At 57.8% G+C, this 17,546-nt stretch overlaps 1 protein-coding gene across 1 annotated transcript in view; it reads right to left on the reverse strand.

The window, feature by feature from the left end:
• LOC119100382 (unconventional myosin-Ie) overlaps window positions 1-11,495 on the reverse strand; it is a 35,549-nt gene extending 24,054 nt beyond the window's left edge. The window contains exons 1-2 of the mRNA XM_037223482.1: window positions 11,233-11,495; window positions 3,527-3,652 (exon numbers count right to left, since the gene is read on the reverse strand). Of these exons, the coding sequence (XP_037079377.1) occupies window positions 3,527-3,652; window positions 11,233-11,235 (129 nt within the window). The 5' untranslated portion in view covers window positions 11,236-11,495. The remainder of the gene's footprint in view (window positions 1-3,526; window positions 3,653-11,232) is intronic.
• Between the last annotated feature and the right edge of the window lie 6,051 nt (window positions 11,496-17,546).

Raw genomic sequence — 17,546 nt, forward strand, 5'->3', positions numbered from 1 at the left:
AGATGAAAACGAATCACGGACGTCCAAATCCATACACCCGTGTCATTGTGGAAAGGTGACGCAGGTCACGCCGGCTGATTGAGGTGTGCGGTGGTCTTGCAAACCTCGCAGTCTTGGTGTTTCAGCCTCGAACGTGATCGTATTGCTGTGCGTGACCAAGTTTATGATCACTTAATTATAACAACAAATGTCGAAGACATAACAATAGGGCAGTACGTGGAACATATGAATGGATAACTATTAACACTGTTTATGAGCCAAGCCTAGGCGGTGGGTTTAAAGATGATGGCTTTACAGGTGTATGGTTGTTTTCGAAATGTATTGTGTAAATGATGGAGCTGATCTGTTCCAATCACCGACCATGACGGCTGTGATGACGTCACCGACCCGGCGAATAGTCCAGTGGTCTATGACCGAGTCATGTTAAGACATATCAAATAGGACATGCCAAATGGTTATCTATTTCGCAACCCGAATGCGGTCGATTACATCGTCCCTCCTTTCGCGCGAATGCTCTCAGTTTTCCGAAGTCTCCGCAGGCGCGTGGGATAATAGGTAAAAGGGATAGGTAAAAGGGATGTGTAAGTGGGATAGGTAAAAGGGACTGCCGGGAAACTCGCAACGAATGGCTGGCGCCTTTTACGGAAAGCTCGGTTCACATGAGGAAGGCGTTAATGACCGCAAAGCGTTGTTAACAGTAACTTGTCCTTCGTTCATTCGGAGTCCACTTCCGTCAGCTGGTCGCCGTTGGAGCGCCACCTGCACGTCCATGGCTGCTGTGCACCTCCGCCACAAGGCCATGCACGTGCTGCGGTAGCATTACCGGCCGGCCCACTTCCCCCGAGCCGGCGCTCCATGAGTTGTTCAGCTGGCATTAGAACGCCGCATAGCACCGATGAAATACTCCTAACACCGCGTAACTGCGGCCAGGGGAAACACGCGGGCAAACAGACGTCACTCGCAGATCGAGACGCCCAGCCATAGTTCGACATGCGAACTGCGGTCAGAGGAACGGACAGAATATTAGATCAAAGGTACTCCTGCGCAGCGAATAGGCGGGGAGGACGAACGAATGCGGTACTAGCGAACGCTGAGCCGCTTACGTGTAAGCGCCCTCCGTGCCGCGCTAAGCCACGCCCAACTAAGATTACGCTTCCCAGGCGGCACGTTGAAAAGTTGCGTGATCAGATTTCTCAATCTCCACGTAAAAATTTTGGTTGTTGCGTCGCTACACCTGCGATGGCTTAAAATTCTCTCCCTGCAACTGCACAGCGACTAAGGACGCCAACAGCTTGTTAGAATCATAACTTAACCGGGAAAAAGTATACACAAAGAAAATCATTATTAAGGTCGCTCGCCACATGTTATCATGCAACCTTCCACGCGCAACGTTCCGCAACCGCCCGTCGCAGCCGTCGCGCAGCCATTGTCATCGCATTGCGATCTTGAAAGAGCCCAGAGGCCTTAGACCCACCCGGGGCGTGAATGTGGGTATCCAATGCGGAAGTAGTCTGTGCATGATATGATGACGTGAGAACGGCCTTCAGCTTCAGATAATAACAACTCGTGACCATGAACCCCGCTGGAGGCGCCGAGCATTTTCATAACATATTCAAATTATTGCAGGGGATCTTCGCCTCACCTGTTTCTATAACTTTACTGACGGTTGATCATTTTCGACAACTCAAACCGCAAGATTTTTCCAGCTCACATGTTTACATGTTTGCACTCTCGCCATGCACTGAACACAGCGCCATGCCATAGGCGAAGGCCTAGGACCCTTTGTAGCAATGCAGTAGCCACACGCTACTACACGTGCCATATTCTTCACTCTGAGATGCAATTTTGAGAGCGAGGAAGCGAAACCAAATCATTGCGGATGGTGGTCGGTTCCAAACTCCCCCCAGCAGCTGCGGGAGTACCACGGCAAACCGTTACCGTCGCATGGATGGTTACAAGGAACCCTGTCAAAATGCTTGAGCACGGATGCTTGCAGCCTAGTTCCCATTCACCACAGTCTCGTGGCTTTTATGTTCACATCGCACAAAGTGAACAATTCATTGCGTCGATGGTATTAAAGCCATCCAGCCATGCGAGCTGAGGCCATTGTTCCGGACGGCATTCGGGTTTGCTTGCGTTAGCGGCTGGCACGCTCACAGCAGCGGCTCGCGCCCACGTCAGCGAATCAGGGAGCACCGAGGGCGTCCGTTAGCGACCCAGCGTGGCGCACAAAATCCCGGCCCTCCCAGCCAGTGACGTCGTCACGTGACGTCACGCGGGGACAGCGCGCTCGCTGCCGAGCCGACTCCCACAAGCATGGGTTTATGTGTGTTGAATGACGTCACCTAAATGCTCAGCTAAAAGGTGAATCGTGACCGCGTACGTCAATCGCGCCACACGCCCCAGCATCGCCAGTGCCCCAACAGCAGGGGCGTAGATTTGCCAAATGGGTTGGCGGGGGGGCTGTTTCGTGGAAAATGACGCATCGCACATCGAGAATATGCAAACAAACGGGTTCCTCCCGACTTTGACCCACTGACTTCCCAAAACTTGGGGGAAGCTGAAGGGCCCGCGCCTAACTGCACAGGAAACTACACCCCTGTCCCACAGTCAATCATCGTTTCGCCGTCGACCAGCAAAAAGGGCTGAGCAGGCAGGAAACAGCCGCGTCACAGCCGCTCGCTGCGTCGGTCGCCGGGGCCCAATCACAAGGTCATCTGGCGGACCTGGCGGGGGGCGCTGGGCTGCGGCGCCGCCGCCGGCCACGCGCCACCCCCGCGGCCCGGTCCGCGGCGACCGTCTGTCCCGGGACCGTGCCGTCTCTGTTTACCGTCCAGCCGTCACGGTCCGGTCACAAAGGACGTCCCGCGGCGGTGGGGCAACACGTCGCGGGCGGCGGTGGTCCGCGGAGCGCCGCCGCCCGGCTGAGTCACGCTCCCGCCCTGACCGCCGACCCCCCCCCCCCCCCCGGTGGCTGACGGGGCCGCTGCCTGCAGAGGTCCGCGGCGGCGCAGCGGTCGGAGACGCGCAGCGCAGCGGTCGGAGACACCAACGGGAAGCCCCGGCCGACGTCAACGCGCGCGACAGCGCCGCGTGCGGACTGGTGCAGCCGCCGGCCGCGCAGCGCTGCACTGTGTCACTTAACGCCAGACCCGTGGTCTGCCCCTCTCCCGGTCAGCCCGGGGTGCTGGTGCTTCACCGCCCTCTGTTGGCGGCACCCAGCCGGGCGCGGTACCGGGTGCTCGCCACTGCCCGACTATCAGCGTGGTACATTGCCAGACAAGGAGCGGAGTATTGGGTCTTCAAGAGCGGCTAAAAGCATCTGCCGAATCAATGGCAGTTCAAAAGTGATCGCAAGCAGACGGCCTGAAATTGATATTTGCACGGACATATCAAGAGCGGTCAAATCCCGCGCTCCACCGGACTCCCGGTCCAGTCTTAAAAACGGCGGCATCTGACCGCTAACCAGCACCCGATCGACCGCAATGACCTCATCAACCGGCACTCGGTCGCGTCAAAAGGATACGTAGATGCAATTATCGCTGTACCGCTTCCGCAGGTTGTCGACGATGGCGTCCTCGCTGATGCGGGGCAGCAGCACCATGTCGTCGACGCCCGAGCGCTTCACGTCGTTGGACTGCCAGTGGTACACCTGGGGGCGGGGCGGGGGCGTCAGCGTCAGCGGCGGTCGGCGCGCGGTCGAGTGGTGGCCCAGCCAGGGCGTTATGGTGCTCGGCACGGCAGGCGGTCCGCGTTCGGGCCCGACTGGTACCGGGCGGCTCCGGACCACGCCCACTGAACGGACAAGTCCCGTCCTGCAGTGCTTCGGCGGGCCAGCAGGTGCCGGTGCAGTCCATCAGTAGGCCAGCAAGTACCGGTACAGTCCGGCAGCGACCCGCAGGGTACCCGGTACGACCCATCAGCAGGCCAGCAGGCACCAGTACAGTCCGGCAGCGCCCCACAGGGTACCCGGTACGACCCATCAGCAGGCCAGCAGGCACCGGTACAGTCCAGCAGCGCCCCACTGGGGTACCGGTACAAACCAGCACGGCGCTCGGCCCAGACCAGCGGCAGCCCGGCAGCCATCAGGCCCGTCCAGGCCCGAGCCCCGGCCACTGACAGGGTGCGGCGGGAGCGGGCGGGGCCGAGCGGAGCTGGCTCGCCGCTCAGCAGGCACATCAGGCAGGGGTGTGCAGCGGCACGGCGTGGGGCCGGGCGGGGCGCGGGATGAGGAACGGGGCCTGAGCGCGGATGAGATGGGGATGAAGCGGGGACGGGGTGGGAACGGAGCGAGGATGGGGTGGGGACGGGATGTGTGCGGAACAGGGCAAGCGCAGAGCAACTAAATCTCGGGAGCGCCGAAGTCCGTCGGGGGGGGGGGAGGGGGAGGGGGGAGGGGGAGGGGGAGGGGGGAGGGAGGGAGGCAACAAGTCCGACATTCGGTGCCAGCCGCACTACAATAAAACAAAACCGTGCCGCTTGACGTGTCTTGGCCGTTTTGTGAGAGACCACGGTCCCCGTTGGCGCTCGTCTTGTGTCCGCCTCTGCGGTGGAGGCGGAGGGGCTCAGTCGCTATCAGAGGTGCTGTTATCGCAGCGGTTCCGGCCGGTGCGCCGGTACAAGGTCACCACCGCCCTCCGCCGCGCCGCAGCTCGCCGACGCCTTCCCGCCAGCCCCGCCGGCCGGCCGACGGCGCCGCTGCAGCTACCGACGCACGGCCCACGCAGGGCACAGCGGCGCCCACCGGCCCCGCGTCACCTGTTGGCTTAATCTCCAGAGACGGTACGTACCGTCGGTGCCGTGATCACCCAACGAAGAGTAATGTCAGAGACCATGAAGGCGCACGGCACGTGGGGAGAAAATAACCCCAGGTAAACGCGTGGGAGGTCACGCTACTTCCGACTAATTCATACCATTTCAGCCACGCGATCGCTCCCCGCACCATAAACAATCTTTGGGGTTTTGGCTCTAGCATTCACGGGGCCTACTGGAATGATGGTGGAATTTGAAACACGGCAGCACCTGTGGTAGTACTTTTAAATATGAGGGCACTCCCAAACGGTTGCCAATTAGCGATCTGACAGCTCGCTGAAGAGAATATGGCAAAAATGGCAACATCTCCGTTGTTTGGTGCCCGTTGGGCGGAACAGACGCTCTTCAGATGAATCATTTGGTCTCGGCAGCAGCGCGGCTTTTCCATGAGCCGATCCTCTCCGCCAGCTCACTTGTTGGCAAAACGGCAGTTCACGTAAAACAGGGACAAGACTGCTAGCGGAGCACTCAAGCGCCTCAGATGTGAATAGCGGGCGAGCGAAGCGATAACGCTGCACACGAACCAACAAACTCACATCCGCGACCTTACGCGCAGCCATTTCACGGCTCCCACGCAAAACACAAAGGCCGGATTTCCGTAGTGGTGAGTAAGGCCGCAGCACCGTGGCAAGCTCATGGCAAACCACGCGACCTGCCCCTTCTGATCGAGCGTCGGGTGACTTGCAGAGCAGCCCCCCCCCCCCCGCACGGCACGTCTCCGGCCAGCATGGACGGCACCACCGCCGGCCGAAGCAGGCGGGAGCGGCCCTGGTCACGTGACCGATCAGCTGGCGATGAATCAGCTGACCGGCGCCGGCCGTACCGGGACCCGGTCAAACGGGGGACGCGACGGGCGGGCGCCGGTCAAACGCGGGACGGGACGGGCCGGCGCGGGGTCCAAGAGCGACGCGCGAAATGATGGGCGTTTCGCTGAAGGCATGATGTGTGCATGCCATCAGGGAAATGGGAATGCAAATATGAGCGTGCTGCAAATACAAGAACAGAGGAAAAGACCGCAAACAGATCGTTGTATTTACATAAATGGGGTGCCTTGCATGAATGGGCGGGCGGGGAGACGAAACATGTCAGCCATCATGGTTTACGACGAGGGAGCATCGGGGGCAAACTGGGAGAGTAGCGGGGAACAGGAACGAGCGACAGGGAGCAGTGGCAGAGCTGCAGGGAGCGGAAGAGAGCTGAAGGGAGAGGAGGGTAGCATCGAGGAGCGGGTGATAGCCACAGAGAGCAGGGGGAGCTGCAGGGAGCGAGAGAGAGCTGAAGGAAGCGAGAGAGAGCTGAAGGGAACGGAGGAGAGCCAAAGGGAGCGGGGGAGAGCTACAGGGAGCGGGCGAGAGCTGCAGGAAGCGAGGGAGAACCGAAGGGGGCAGGGAAGAGCTGCAGGTAGCGGTGAGAGCTGCAGGGGAGAGCTACAGGGAGCGGGGGAGAGTTGCAGGGAGCGGGGGAGAGCTGCAGGGAACGGGGGAGAGCTGCAGGAAGCGGGGGGAGGGGGGCTGCAGAGAGCAGACAAGAGCTACAGGGAACCGGCGACCGTCGGAGCGGACGTCAGGAGTCAGCGGGCCGCAGGCCGCGCGCCGCGTCCCCGTCGCCCGCGGCAGACGGTTCTCACGACCGCGGGCAGCGCCCCTGGTAGCGGTGCCCGCCGGCGATCGTGCGCTGAATCCGAGCAGGTCTGCGCCGGCCCCTATCGGGTTACCCTGACGCGGTCACGGAGCCGGTCCAGGTGGTCCGGACCCGACCAAGACACGGGCCGCCACCTGTCACCCGAGCCGCCACCCGCAAACTGTGTCGCACACCGTTGGCGGCCTGGTACACGTGAGAACGGAGAGCTGGCTTGGAAACGCTTGCTTCCGCATCAGTCAGCCGGCGCGCATCGGCTGATCGGTTCTACGCTTCCCTGTTCTCAGTTCTAACGATCAAATATGTCATGCCCTTAAGATCCTGATAGCTACAGCATGATGCACTCCGTCATCATTATCTAACTGAAGAGTCCCAGCCCAGCACAAAGATCTTCGCGTTTCATCCACAGCAGGAAGTAATGCTAGCTATATCAAGTTCGCAAAGCTTTTACGGAATCACGCCAGTCGCAGCACATCAAATGCTTGGTTCACATCATATATGTACGCAATATTTTGGCTACCTTTCCCCAGGCATGTAGCCGTCTGAATTACAGTCCTCGTCTGCATTAACAAACACCTTGTTCACATTGCATTACGAATAGATAGATTATATATAGATTGCTGTAACAGTTTTGAATCAGATCGCGTTCTTGAGCATCTTAGACGCAGCGCAATCCCAATTTACACAACTGAGAAACCAGCCAAACCCTGCAAAAACATCGCACTTCAAACACACTGAAGTGTCGGCCGGCGGTCGTTCCCTTCAAATGACCGTGTGCGCTCCTCCTCCCGGCGCACGCGCGGCCATGGCACCAGCACCAGGACGACTCGACTTCTCCTCCCCGAGGCTCCGGTCTCCGCCCGGTACATCCCTGGCACCTGCTGATCACCGGAGCGCCTCGCCTGCTCGCGGCCCGGGCCGGTGGCGGTCCCCGGGCAGGGGCGGCCCACGCTCGGGGCAGCACCGGCGGGGCGGCCCACGCTCGGGGCAGCACCGGCGGGGCGGCCCACGCTCGGGGCAGCACCGGCGGGGCGGCCCACGCTCGGGGCAGCACCGGCGGAGCGGCCCACGCTCGGGGCAGCACGGGCGGGCGGCCCACGCTCGAGGCAGCACGGGCGGGCGGCCCACGCTCGAGGCAGCACCGGCGGAGCGGCCCACGCTCGGGGCAGCACCAGCGGAGCGGCCCACGCTCGAGGCAGCACCAGCGGAGCGGCCCACGCTCGAGGCAGCACGGGCGGGGCGGCCCACGCTCGGGGCAGCACGGGCGGAGTGGCCCACGCTCGGGGCAGCACCAGCGGAGCGGCCCACGCTCGAGGCAGTACCGGCGGAGCGGCCCACGCTCGGGGCAGCACGGGCGGAGCGGCCCACGCTCGGGGCAGCACCAGCGGAGAGGCCCACGCCCTGGGCAGCAGTCACGCGGGGCGGGGTACGCCCGGCCGTCACGCACCGACCGCCGGCCGGAGTGTTTGGCACGTCGTCGGCTCCATTGTGTTTGGGACGGCCTGATATGACTGCACAACAGCTTAATAACCTTTGGATCGGCTACGTAGGCCGCGACAAAGATGTATCCAGCTTGAATAGATGGTAGACGCATTACTGCTTGGTAACTTTGGCAGTTTGGCCAATGCGGCCCAGCGGCACGTCGAATGCGACGTGCAGGCTGCCGCCGAATGGAGTACCGATGCGCACAAGGATGTATGGATGGGATGTTATCTCGCCTCAATATTTCAGTAGTGCGGATGAATGGACGGCTGACCAAATACTCTTATGACCGTGTGTTAATAGGCCGTGCTGATGGCACATGCAGGTCTGAAGGATTACAAACCATGAAGTCTGATTGCTGAACTGTTCGTCCGGATGCCAGACTTATCAGTCGCAGAACCGTAACAGGAGTGGCCGTGGTAAGTGCAAGTAATGTTTACCATACTGCCTCTCAGATCCAAAGGCCTTATCTCAGCCCGACGCCAGGGGTGAAGAACGTAGTTACATGTGTCCCAGGGTCGCATGACCTAATTTTGCAGTCCCTACATGCAAGCTAAAAGACATTCATTCCGCCACCTTAACAGACTTCCGCGTATCTCGCCAACAGTCTTAGCCTATTACGCGATGTATTAGTACCATGCGGTACCAGCATTTAATAAGACTAACGAGATTAACGCCGCGACTTCGACAGGCATAACTTCGTGAAACCACTCTCATCGTCTTCCACACGACCCTCACCACTTCCTGACCGCGACCCGGTCTCATGGAGCGGTCTTGGCTAGGGAGTCCCACGAGCGGGACACGCCCACTGCGCCCCCGGCGCGTCCGATGCCGCGTGCCGCGCGCGGCCGCGTGCCGGGCGTGCCGACGTGCCGACGGCCCCGGCGCGGCGGCTGCACGCGGCCAGCGCGCAGGCTCGGTTTCACTCCCACCTGCCGGCGTCCCGCCGCCCGCCGCCGCAGCTGATCCCGTTCAGTGAAAGTGGGCTCGGCGGCGGGGCGGGCGGCGGCGGGGAGGGCAGCACGGTCCCGCGCTCTCCCGGCGCCCGGGTCGGGCCCGGAACAACAGCTGGGAACAACACCCCTGGGGCTCGCGTGAGGCTGGCGCCCGCCGTCGCCCGGTCTCACGCTTTAGCGACGACAACCGCAGCCCGGCCGCTGCCGCAGCCGGGTACCGACCGGCTTCTCTCCGACGGGCTCTCGTCAAACACCGAGTCAACCGAGTCGACTGCAGAAGATGAGGATGACATCATGCACGTTGGCTCGTGTCGGCAGCACGAGCGACCATTTTCCAGGCGGAAACAGCCGAGTCCGCACCGTGCGGGGCACGTGCGTCGCCACGACGGCTGACTCAGCGGCCGCCGTCCAGGCCGCCGTCGTCCGCGGTGGCCGGGCGCGGCTGACTCAGAGCCGCGCACGCCGCGGTTCGGCGAGCAGCCGACGCCACGCCGGCGGGCCGCACGTGCGGAAGCCGTTCGTTATTGGAATGAAGACGGGCGGAGCGGGGCGGGCCGGTCGCGCTCGCGCCCGCAGCACTGGCGACCGACACAGCTGCGCCAGGGAAAACACTGCGCGTGCAAGACTGATTCATGCGGTCTGATGCGGCAGAGGCGCACTGGGTGGAAACCTCAGACGGGAAGCGCTTGTGGCGTCCTCTTCCGGTGGATGTCGCCTTGTGGACGGGCATGCCATGCGCTGCTGGTGCGAGGTGCCAGGCGGCCCGGTCTATCGTGATCAGTCATACTTCGTAGCCTCGTATTTTGTCGTTGAAGGGGCGCTAACTTCAGGATCGTCAGTCACACGAGCCGTCAGATGATTTAGAGCACCGTTGCAATACGTGGGTGCAGTGCTGAGGCTCAACCGATGGTACCGGGGCATGTGTTCCAGGGTTCTTGCAACGCATGACTCGGTTGCTCAACAATGACCACGGGCCGGAAACAAACCGTAGGCAGATCATTCAAAGGATCATTCAAAGCATAAACAACAGACTCATGCTTATAAATCAACAACAGATGATTTTAGCAACAGGAGCATTTCTCAAGGGAACACAAGATAGGAAGGAGCATGCATCACATGTAATCGAGACGCTATGCGATGTTTTCGCACGCATGACGGCGGCAACACATTGCGCCTTCCGTTCGTCAGTTGAGGGAGGGGATGAAAAAACGGCTATCAATACACATGGTTTCACTAAAATCGCAAACTGAAAAGCGACATCAAGCAGCGCCATCGCAGCCGGGTCCGAGCACTCCTCAGAAGATGCTCATGATTGACGCTAAACATAACGCGTTCTCATGTTTGTGGTAAATCTAGCGTCATACGTCTTTGACTTTCCCAAATGCCGGTATATTGTGACATGCTCACGCGACGCCCCCATGAGTGTGTAAAACGTGCCCAAAAACACGCCTCCCTGGCCATTTAGCCCGGCGGGTAAAACATCAGCAGGCGGCTGCAGTACCCGAACTAACCCCGGAGCACCATCTGCGCCCCAGGCAGCTCCGCACGCCCCACCCCTCCCTCCCCGCCGCACCGGCCCGATCCTCGGCCACATGAAGCCCTCAGGGACGATGGGGCAGCCGTCTGAGGCGAGGTCTACACCCGGGACGCGTCACCTGGTGCCTGGGTCCATGGTCACGATGTCTTTGCTCCGAAGACAACCCCCACAACATGAGATGAACGTGATTTTATTTGATTCCCAGACCCGCCAACCATTTCCCGGGGGCGGGGGTGCCGTTGTTGTTGTTTGGGAACGCGGCGCACGTCGCCACGCCCCTGATATAAAGCACCCGCGACTGCTCAGTGCTCAAGGGCCGGAGAAGTCCTGTGGGTATGAGGACTGATGACGTCCCACACAGCTGGAGCCCATGCAACGCAAGCAGCTGCGCTTGGCTTGTCCTCACTACGCCATCCTCGGTCTTGTACCCACGCCGTGACGCGGAGGAAATACTTTGAGGAAAGCTTTGTCGAGAATCGCACGGCATGAAGGGGGAAATAGCCTGAAGGGGCTATCTACATGTGCGTGGGTGTGTTTATGTATCATTGGGGCGTTAATGAAACATGCTACATACAACATGTCAAACATTGTACGCCCTACCTGTGTGTACCGTCCCGACGGACACTCGCCTGTCGCTTTATCAGCCTGCTGCACACACGATTTGCAACCATAATCCTCGCAATCACGCCTTGCAGATAGCAGATATCAAGCTGTCAACTCCATGGTGATACACACGTTATGCAATAACTGACGCGATTTCCACATGAGTAAGCTTAGCCCCCGTCCGACCGGTCGTCGGTTCCTCACCATGGTGGCGGCTTCTGGAGAGTGGTGCAGGAGACCTCAGGATCAGAGCACAGCCGCCGCCGTCAGCGCTCCCGCCCGCGTGCGTTCGCCAGCCGGCCCGGCCCACGCACAGGCGCCGCAGGTCCAGAGCACACCTGTCACCCGAGCGGCCGCGTCGGTCGCCGGAGACACGAGGCTCGCGGCTGACGAGAGGGGATGCGCCCGCGTCCCCGCCGCGCCCTCACACCACTGCCAAACCCGGCGCGGCACCACCCCTGCCGCTCCGCGCGCGCACTGCTGCCGCTACTGGCGCCCCTCCCCACAAGAACAAGCCGGTGCACTGAACCGACGACGTCACGGGCGTAATCGGCCGACGCCAGCGCTCGTAGCGGCTGATATAAGAACTCATACTTTGCGCAGTGCACACGAAGCATTTTGTGTGCATTGCTGTAGCGACGCGTATCGATTTCGGTGCACACTTACGGAAACGACACTAAGACTTTAATTGAGCGAAGTCTTACAATGACTCTCGCGCCAAGGGCGCAGGCAGGAAGGCGCAAGGGGGCGTGTAACCCCCCACACTTAAGCACCGAAGGACCCAAAGAAACCGACGACCGCGGGCCTAATTGGGGGCCCTGATATCGTCATCAGGGTTTTATGGCACACTCAGCTGCTGAGAATTGCTGATGTCGCCTGCCCCTCAACCTAGCAGAAAGGGCATGCAACGCGGGGAATCTACCCCGTAGTTCTGGTTTTCCAAGCATGCAGCCGAAGCGCTATCGGTTCCAAGAAGGCCGTAATCTCCAGAAGGGCCTGCTAAAGGTCGTATTAGAGGACTCTGAGCCCCAGGGTTGCACCCTCAAAACATTATTCAGAGGGCCTCTTGCGCTGATCGGGGCCATCTGGGATGATGGAGGGCCCCTGGGGACAATACCGAGAGTCGGCATGTGTCCGGACCCTGAGGGCCATCTCCTAGACATGGACAAGGCCTGGACTCGTGATTGTCACAGAATCTCTCTTCCGTTGGTGAGGTCTCTTGCCTCTGGAACAATGCAGGACCCCTTGTGTCGGCCAGGAGCCCACAATGTCTATTGTCTTACAGCTTAACGATTAAGGGCATATCTGCTGAACAGGGACAGGCACGGGACCCAAGGGTTGGAGGACCTCTTGCGTAGGGCGGGGTCATCCGACAGTAAGAAAAGGCATGTGAAACACCAGTGAAAGGGTCCACAATGATATATGAGAAATGTCTTGTATTAGTCAAGGGCCCATGTTCCAGCAGCGGTCTTCCGACCCGTTTCGGCCAGGGACGAATAATTTGCGTTGAGTTTTCTGTGCCAACTATTGGACCCTCTACATCGGTGAGAGATCCTTTTTCGTCACTGAGGGTCTCTGCGTCGACCCGGACCTTCTGACCGTGTCGGAGCTATCCATGACGCATGATATGAAAAACTGAGCTCCTCCGTATACAACACAGGCCCGGTCCCGTATCGCCAGAACAGCAGCCAATGGACACCCCCATCAGAGTCTGAGAGGAGCCCCTCGCAGGAAAATGTGATGTGCCCCCCCCCCCCTAGCGATCTGCCCACGGAGCCCCGTGTCCAGGAAAGGTAGGGGTCTCCGTAGTAGAAGGGGAATCGAAAAAGGTACAATTTTGATTAGCATTACATATTTATGCTAGCCTGAAGACGTCGGTTCGTTTACAAAGTCGCTCGGTGACAGCAATCACATGACATAATCTTGAGCATGCCCGCTCGCAATGTTTGGGAGCAGAAATTCCGCTGCCTGGCGTTACAGTCTCCCTCGAACCTAGCCCGTTGACCACGCCGTCGTCGTGGTTTCATTTTGTTCGAGATCTACAGCGCCCTGCAGTACCTGCCACGCGGTTATTGCATGCAGTCCGGCCGGCCAAATAGCCAACACAGAACAGCCCTGGCACCCCGCACGAAGAAAGAGATGGTACATCAGATTCTTACGAGTGTTTATCATAATGACAATCAAATTAGAGGTCTGGACGTTATCGTGAAGACTAAGTCAGTTTCGTACCCACTCGCACGTTAACTAGAATAAGGCAAACTCTTGCACGGACATATTTCAGACAGAAGGCCGCGACCTTGTTTTCCTCACGCACGTATACAAACAGCTGCACACAATTAAGATCTGATCCAGCATCTGAGCAGTTTAAGTTTCGCCCAACAGCCCAGGCGGCATTTGGCTGTGGCACGCTCGCGGTTCCGGTGAGACTGGGCCTGCGGTTGGACCGGGCGTTCGACGTGGCCCACAATGGCGCTAGCCGCTGCCGCCGGCCGGTGCGACATCGACGTTCTGTGTGGGTCCGAGGCGTCCGCGCGCGGTGATCCGGCCCGAGCCCAGGCCCAGACGCGGGTCGCCGTGTCTGGGGGTCGCCGGACGGCGCCGCCAGACTTGGCTGATCGGCTGAGACGCAGACCTGCCGCAGCATCTGTAGCGGCCAGAGTAAGTTCCCGATGCGGCTCGGGTGTTCTCGATGTATGTATACAGGAACGCAATCAGGATTTTGTCAACACATGCTCAGGTGGGGTGGGGCGGGGGTCGAATTGACCCCTGCGAAGGTTTTCCCGGAATGGTTTCCGAACGGCGTGGCGCAGCCGTGCCAAATTTGGTATAGCTGTAGACAATTGAGTAACGGATCGTCTGACCTAAAAATTCAGATATACCTTGTAAGGTCGCTCACCAGGTCAAAGTCAAGCCATGGTTTCAGCGAAGACACCTTCTAGGGAATCGTTCAATCCGATCAAACAACGGAGTGTTAGACGAAGCCAAACACCTCTGAGATACTTTCTTAGGCAACACAACAATTGAATAAACATATAGCATTACCTAGGGTCAGACATGAACGTCAGACCAAGGTCAAAACCGACCTGTTTTATTACTCTCAGTCCCGGGCTTGCTGTGTGGGCTGGTTTCTGGTGCTCATTTAGAATATATTGATAGCAGGAACCGCATTATACACATTTCATGGAACTCTTATAGGTCAAAACAGATCACTGACCTAAAATGACCCAGGTTAACATTTGGTTTTTAAGAACATGCTGTACAGCGTTTTCTTTGTCGGTTATCCAAATGCAAAACTTAAAACAGTCTTATATCATTTGGTCATTATGACCTTTTAAGGGTCAAACATGGTCACCGACCTTAACTGAGCGTATACAATTTTGCTTAGAACAGTTGCCTAGGTTCTTGGGGCCCTTTGAGAACCAATCTGGAATTTGACCTTGTTTGACCTTATATTACCCGAAGGTCATGACCAAGGAACCTCAAACTTTGACCTAAGAGAGTTCACGTACAGGTCAACACACTCTGGGAATTTGGTGTTTCTAGCTCTCTTAGTTACCGAGATCTCAGGGGTCAGTTTGACCCCTACCCGAGCGAAGGGTATCCAACCGGCCACCCGGGGGCGTGTTAAGGGAGAGGCTCGAAGCTCGGTGAGATAGCATCACGCCGATTTTTAGCTTTCTGTCGGAAGTCCTCTGCAATGAAAACAAAAAACCCGGGCCAAAGGGGGTGGCCCGGGGCCTGATCTTTCCCCTTTGCCTACGCCTTTATATATATATATATATATATATATATATATATATATATATGCATGTATACATATGCATATACATATACATGCATATATATGCATACATATACATAAATAAATATATGTGTATAGTAGTAATATGAGTACCGTCAATATAGTCGTTTAACTAGCATTACAACACCGTTTAACCTTTACCAAAATACCAAAACCATGAGGTGATGACCTCTCTTTCTGCACTAAGTAACCTGTTCTCGTTGGCACACGAATGACGCTGAGCGGTATTCGTGGATTTTATTGTGTTTAATTTTAGTACCTCACTGAAAGTTCAAAATTGGGGCAGCGCAATGTCAAATTACGTACACTTGCAGCTTGCTGCACTTGCTTTGTTTACACTCCACTATTGACAATTATTTACACCTTATAGTGCACAACCGTGACACAAACATGCAGAAAACGGGGAAAACGGAGTAAACAACAGGCAAATGCGCATGCGCGCACTGGCGATCGGGCCCTCCCCTGCCGTATGAAAGCGGTGGGATCAAGAGAAGTGCTCCACATTTGCATGTGGCTTTTGCGCGAGATGGCTATTTTAATATCACTCAATGCATCTCATAATCCTGTCCTTTTTAAGTCTCTAGTTTCTGAGCTAGACGCCCGCGAACCTTGAAGGATATTTTAAGATCACACAGACATAAAACGCCGAGCGAATGTTGCATCCTTTCTGGTCAAGTGGCGCCCAATGCCAATGCAAAATGAGATCATCGAGTAGACCGTGTCTGACGTGCACTTTTTACACCTGTCATGAGAACTTCAGGTTACTGCCCTTGGAAGTGCATGGCCTATGACCCCTCACGATATCTTGTTCATAACATTTTGCTCAGAAGTGACAAATGACGCTTATTTCTCGCAGGAGATGTGCCCCAGAAAGGTGTTTTCGACTGCTCTTCCGAACTGTTGCTCATAATCGGAAACAAATAACAAAGTGTATCGCTCTTAAGTGCAATGCTATCATTCCGGTTACTTAAAAAAAAATCGGGCCATGCAAGGTCCAGCTTGGTCAAACCTTGACCTTAGTTACCAGATTTTACCTTTTAAAGATTGTATAATTCAAGCTTTGTGGCAATTTTGAAGTAGTCTTTAGACATGTTTTCCCATTAATGTGATTTGTTTAGTCTTTGATATAGCCGGGTGAGCCAATGCAACTAAAGCCTTTACCCTCTTGACCTGGCATAACATGCCGCAGGTCACATCTGTCGATTTCCTTCAGCGCACATCCGATAAAGTTTCCGGACATTTGGTTCCGTATTCCACGGTGGCGTAGCATACTGAATTCTTGATTTAACATTCGGGGTCCACAAATCGCTCACCTGTTTTTACCAGTTTAAGGTCATGTTCAGCATTGCTCGGGCTCTCCTACCTCATGCAGTTTTGACGGGAGCCTTCCAACATCATTTACCAGGGCTGTGTCTTGATAAATTTTCAAAATCTAAAGGGCTTCACCTTCGCCCCCTCGTACAGCAGAGGTGCAAAAAGCTCCCGAAGTGGGTGAAATAACGCGCGCGCGCGCGCACGCGCCCCCCCCCCCCACACACAACCAAACAAGGCGGAACCGTTTCAACCGACCAGGCACACCGCTCACAGCTGTGCTCACTGATCCCCGAACAAAGCACGGCAGTTCCCCGTCCTCCAAAGGCTGCTGCTCTCTTCAGCCCAATACCGCAATGGCTGGGACCCATCCAACGGAGACCACGGTACCAAAGGCCCCCGGTGGTCAGTTGTTAAACCAGCTGGGTTACGGCGCAGCGTGGCATCAGAACGGGCGGAGCTGGCGTACCATCGCTAGCGCCGCACGCAGCGCCGCGGCCAATCCCATAGGTGGCGCTCCGGTCCATAGAGGAGGCCGTACTAAGGCTGGGAGGAAAGGTGGCGCCACCTCGCAGGCTGCGGTGACGCTCATGCAAAAAGTCCTCGCGGGCCACCCGTCCAAATGCGATGCGGCAGGCTTGGGCGGCGCTGCGGCCATGGAGCGGTGGCATCGCGGCCAAAGCTAACAAAACGGCCGGAGCTGGAGCCGGAGCAGACACAGCGGCCGGAGCTGGAGCAGAAGCCGACACAGTGGCCGGAGCTGGAGCCGGAGCCGACACAGCGACCGGAGCTGGAGCCGGAGCCGACACAGCGGCCGAAGGTGGAGCCGGAACCGACACAGCGGCCAGAGCTGGAGCTGGACCCGACACAGCGGTTGGAGCTGGAGCCGGGGCCGACACAGCGACCAGACACACGGGCCGCTCCCCAGACAGCGGTGCGAGCTCAGAGAACAGGGACACCGTCGGCGGCGGTCCGCTCTGACGCTGCACCGGAAGCGGGTGCCGGACCCTCGAGAGGTCCCGCTGGGCCGGTCGTCAGCAGGCGCGTCCCAGGCGCGCCAGGCGGAGGTGATGCCATGACCGTGGAGCAGACAGCGCCGCCGAGGCCGGTGGCGCAAGTGGCACCCAAAATGGTGGACACCTGCTGGTAGATCGAATGTATTAAAATTGACTGATGGCAGAGTTACAGAGAGCAGTGCGGATGTTGGAGGACCAGAGGAAGTGGTGAAGGGTAGATGACAAAGCATCAAGTACAAGGAAACATAGGAAAAGAGGATGCAGAGAGCGAAGGGCGAGCATGTGACCATCCCCTCTCTCCTAAACATGAATATGTGACTCATGTACCGCACAGTGCACACTTTAGCCTCGGTTGCGATTGGAATTCATCGTAATCACATATTGAAAAC

The sequence above is a fragment of the Pollicipes pollicipes genome, unplaced genomic scaffold (genome assembly GCF_011947565.3).
Source record: "Pollicipes pollicipes isolate AB1234 unplaced genomic scaffold, Ppol_2.1 Scaffold_4881;HRSCAF=5763_pilon_pilon_pilon, whole genome shotgun sequence".
In the NCBI taxonomy this organism is placed as follows: Eukaryota; Metazoa; Arthropoda; class Thecostraca; order Pollicipedomorpha; family Pollicipedidae; genus Pollicipes; species Pollicipes pollicipes.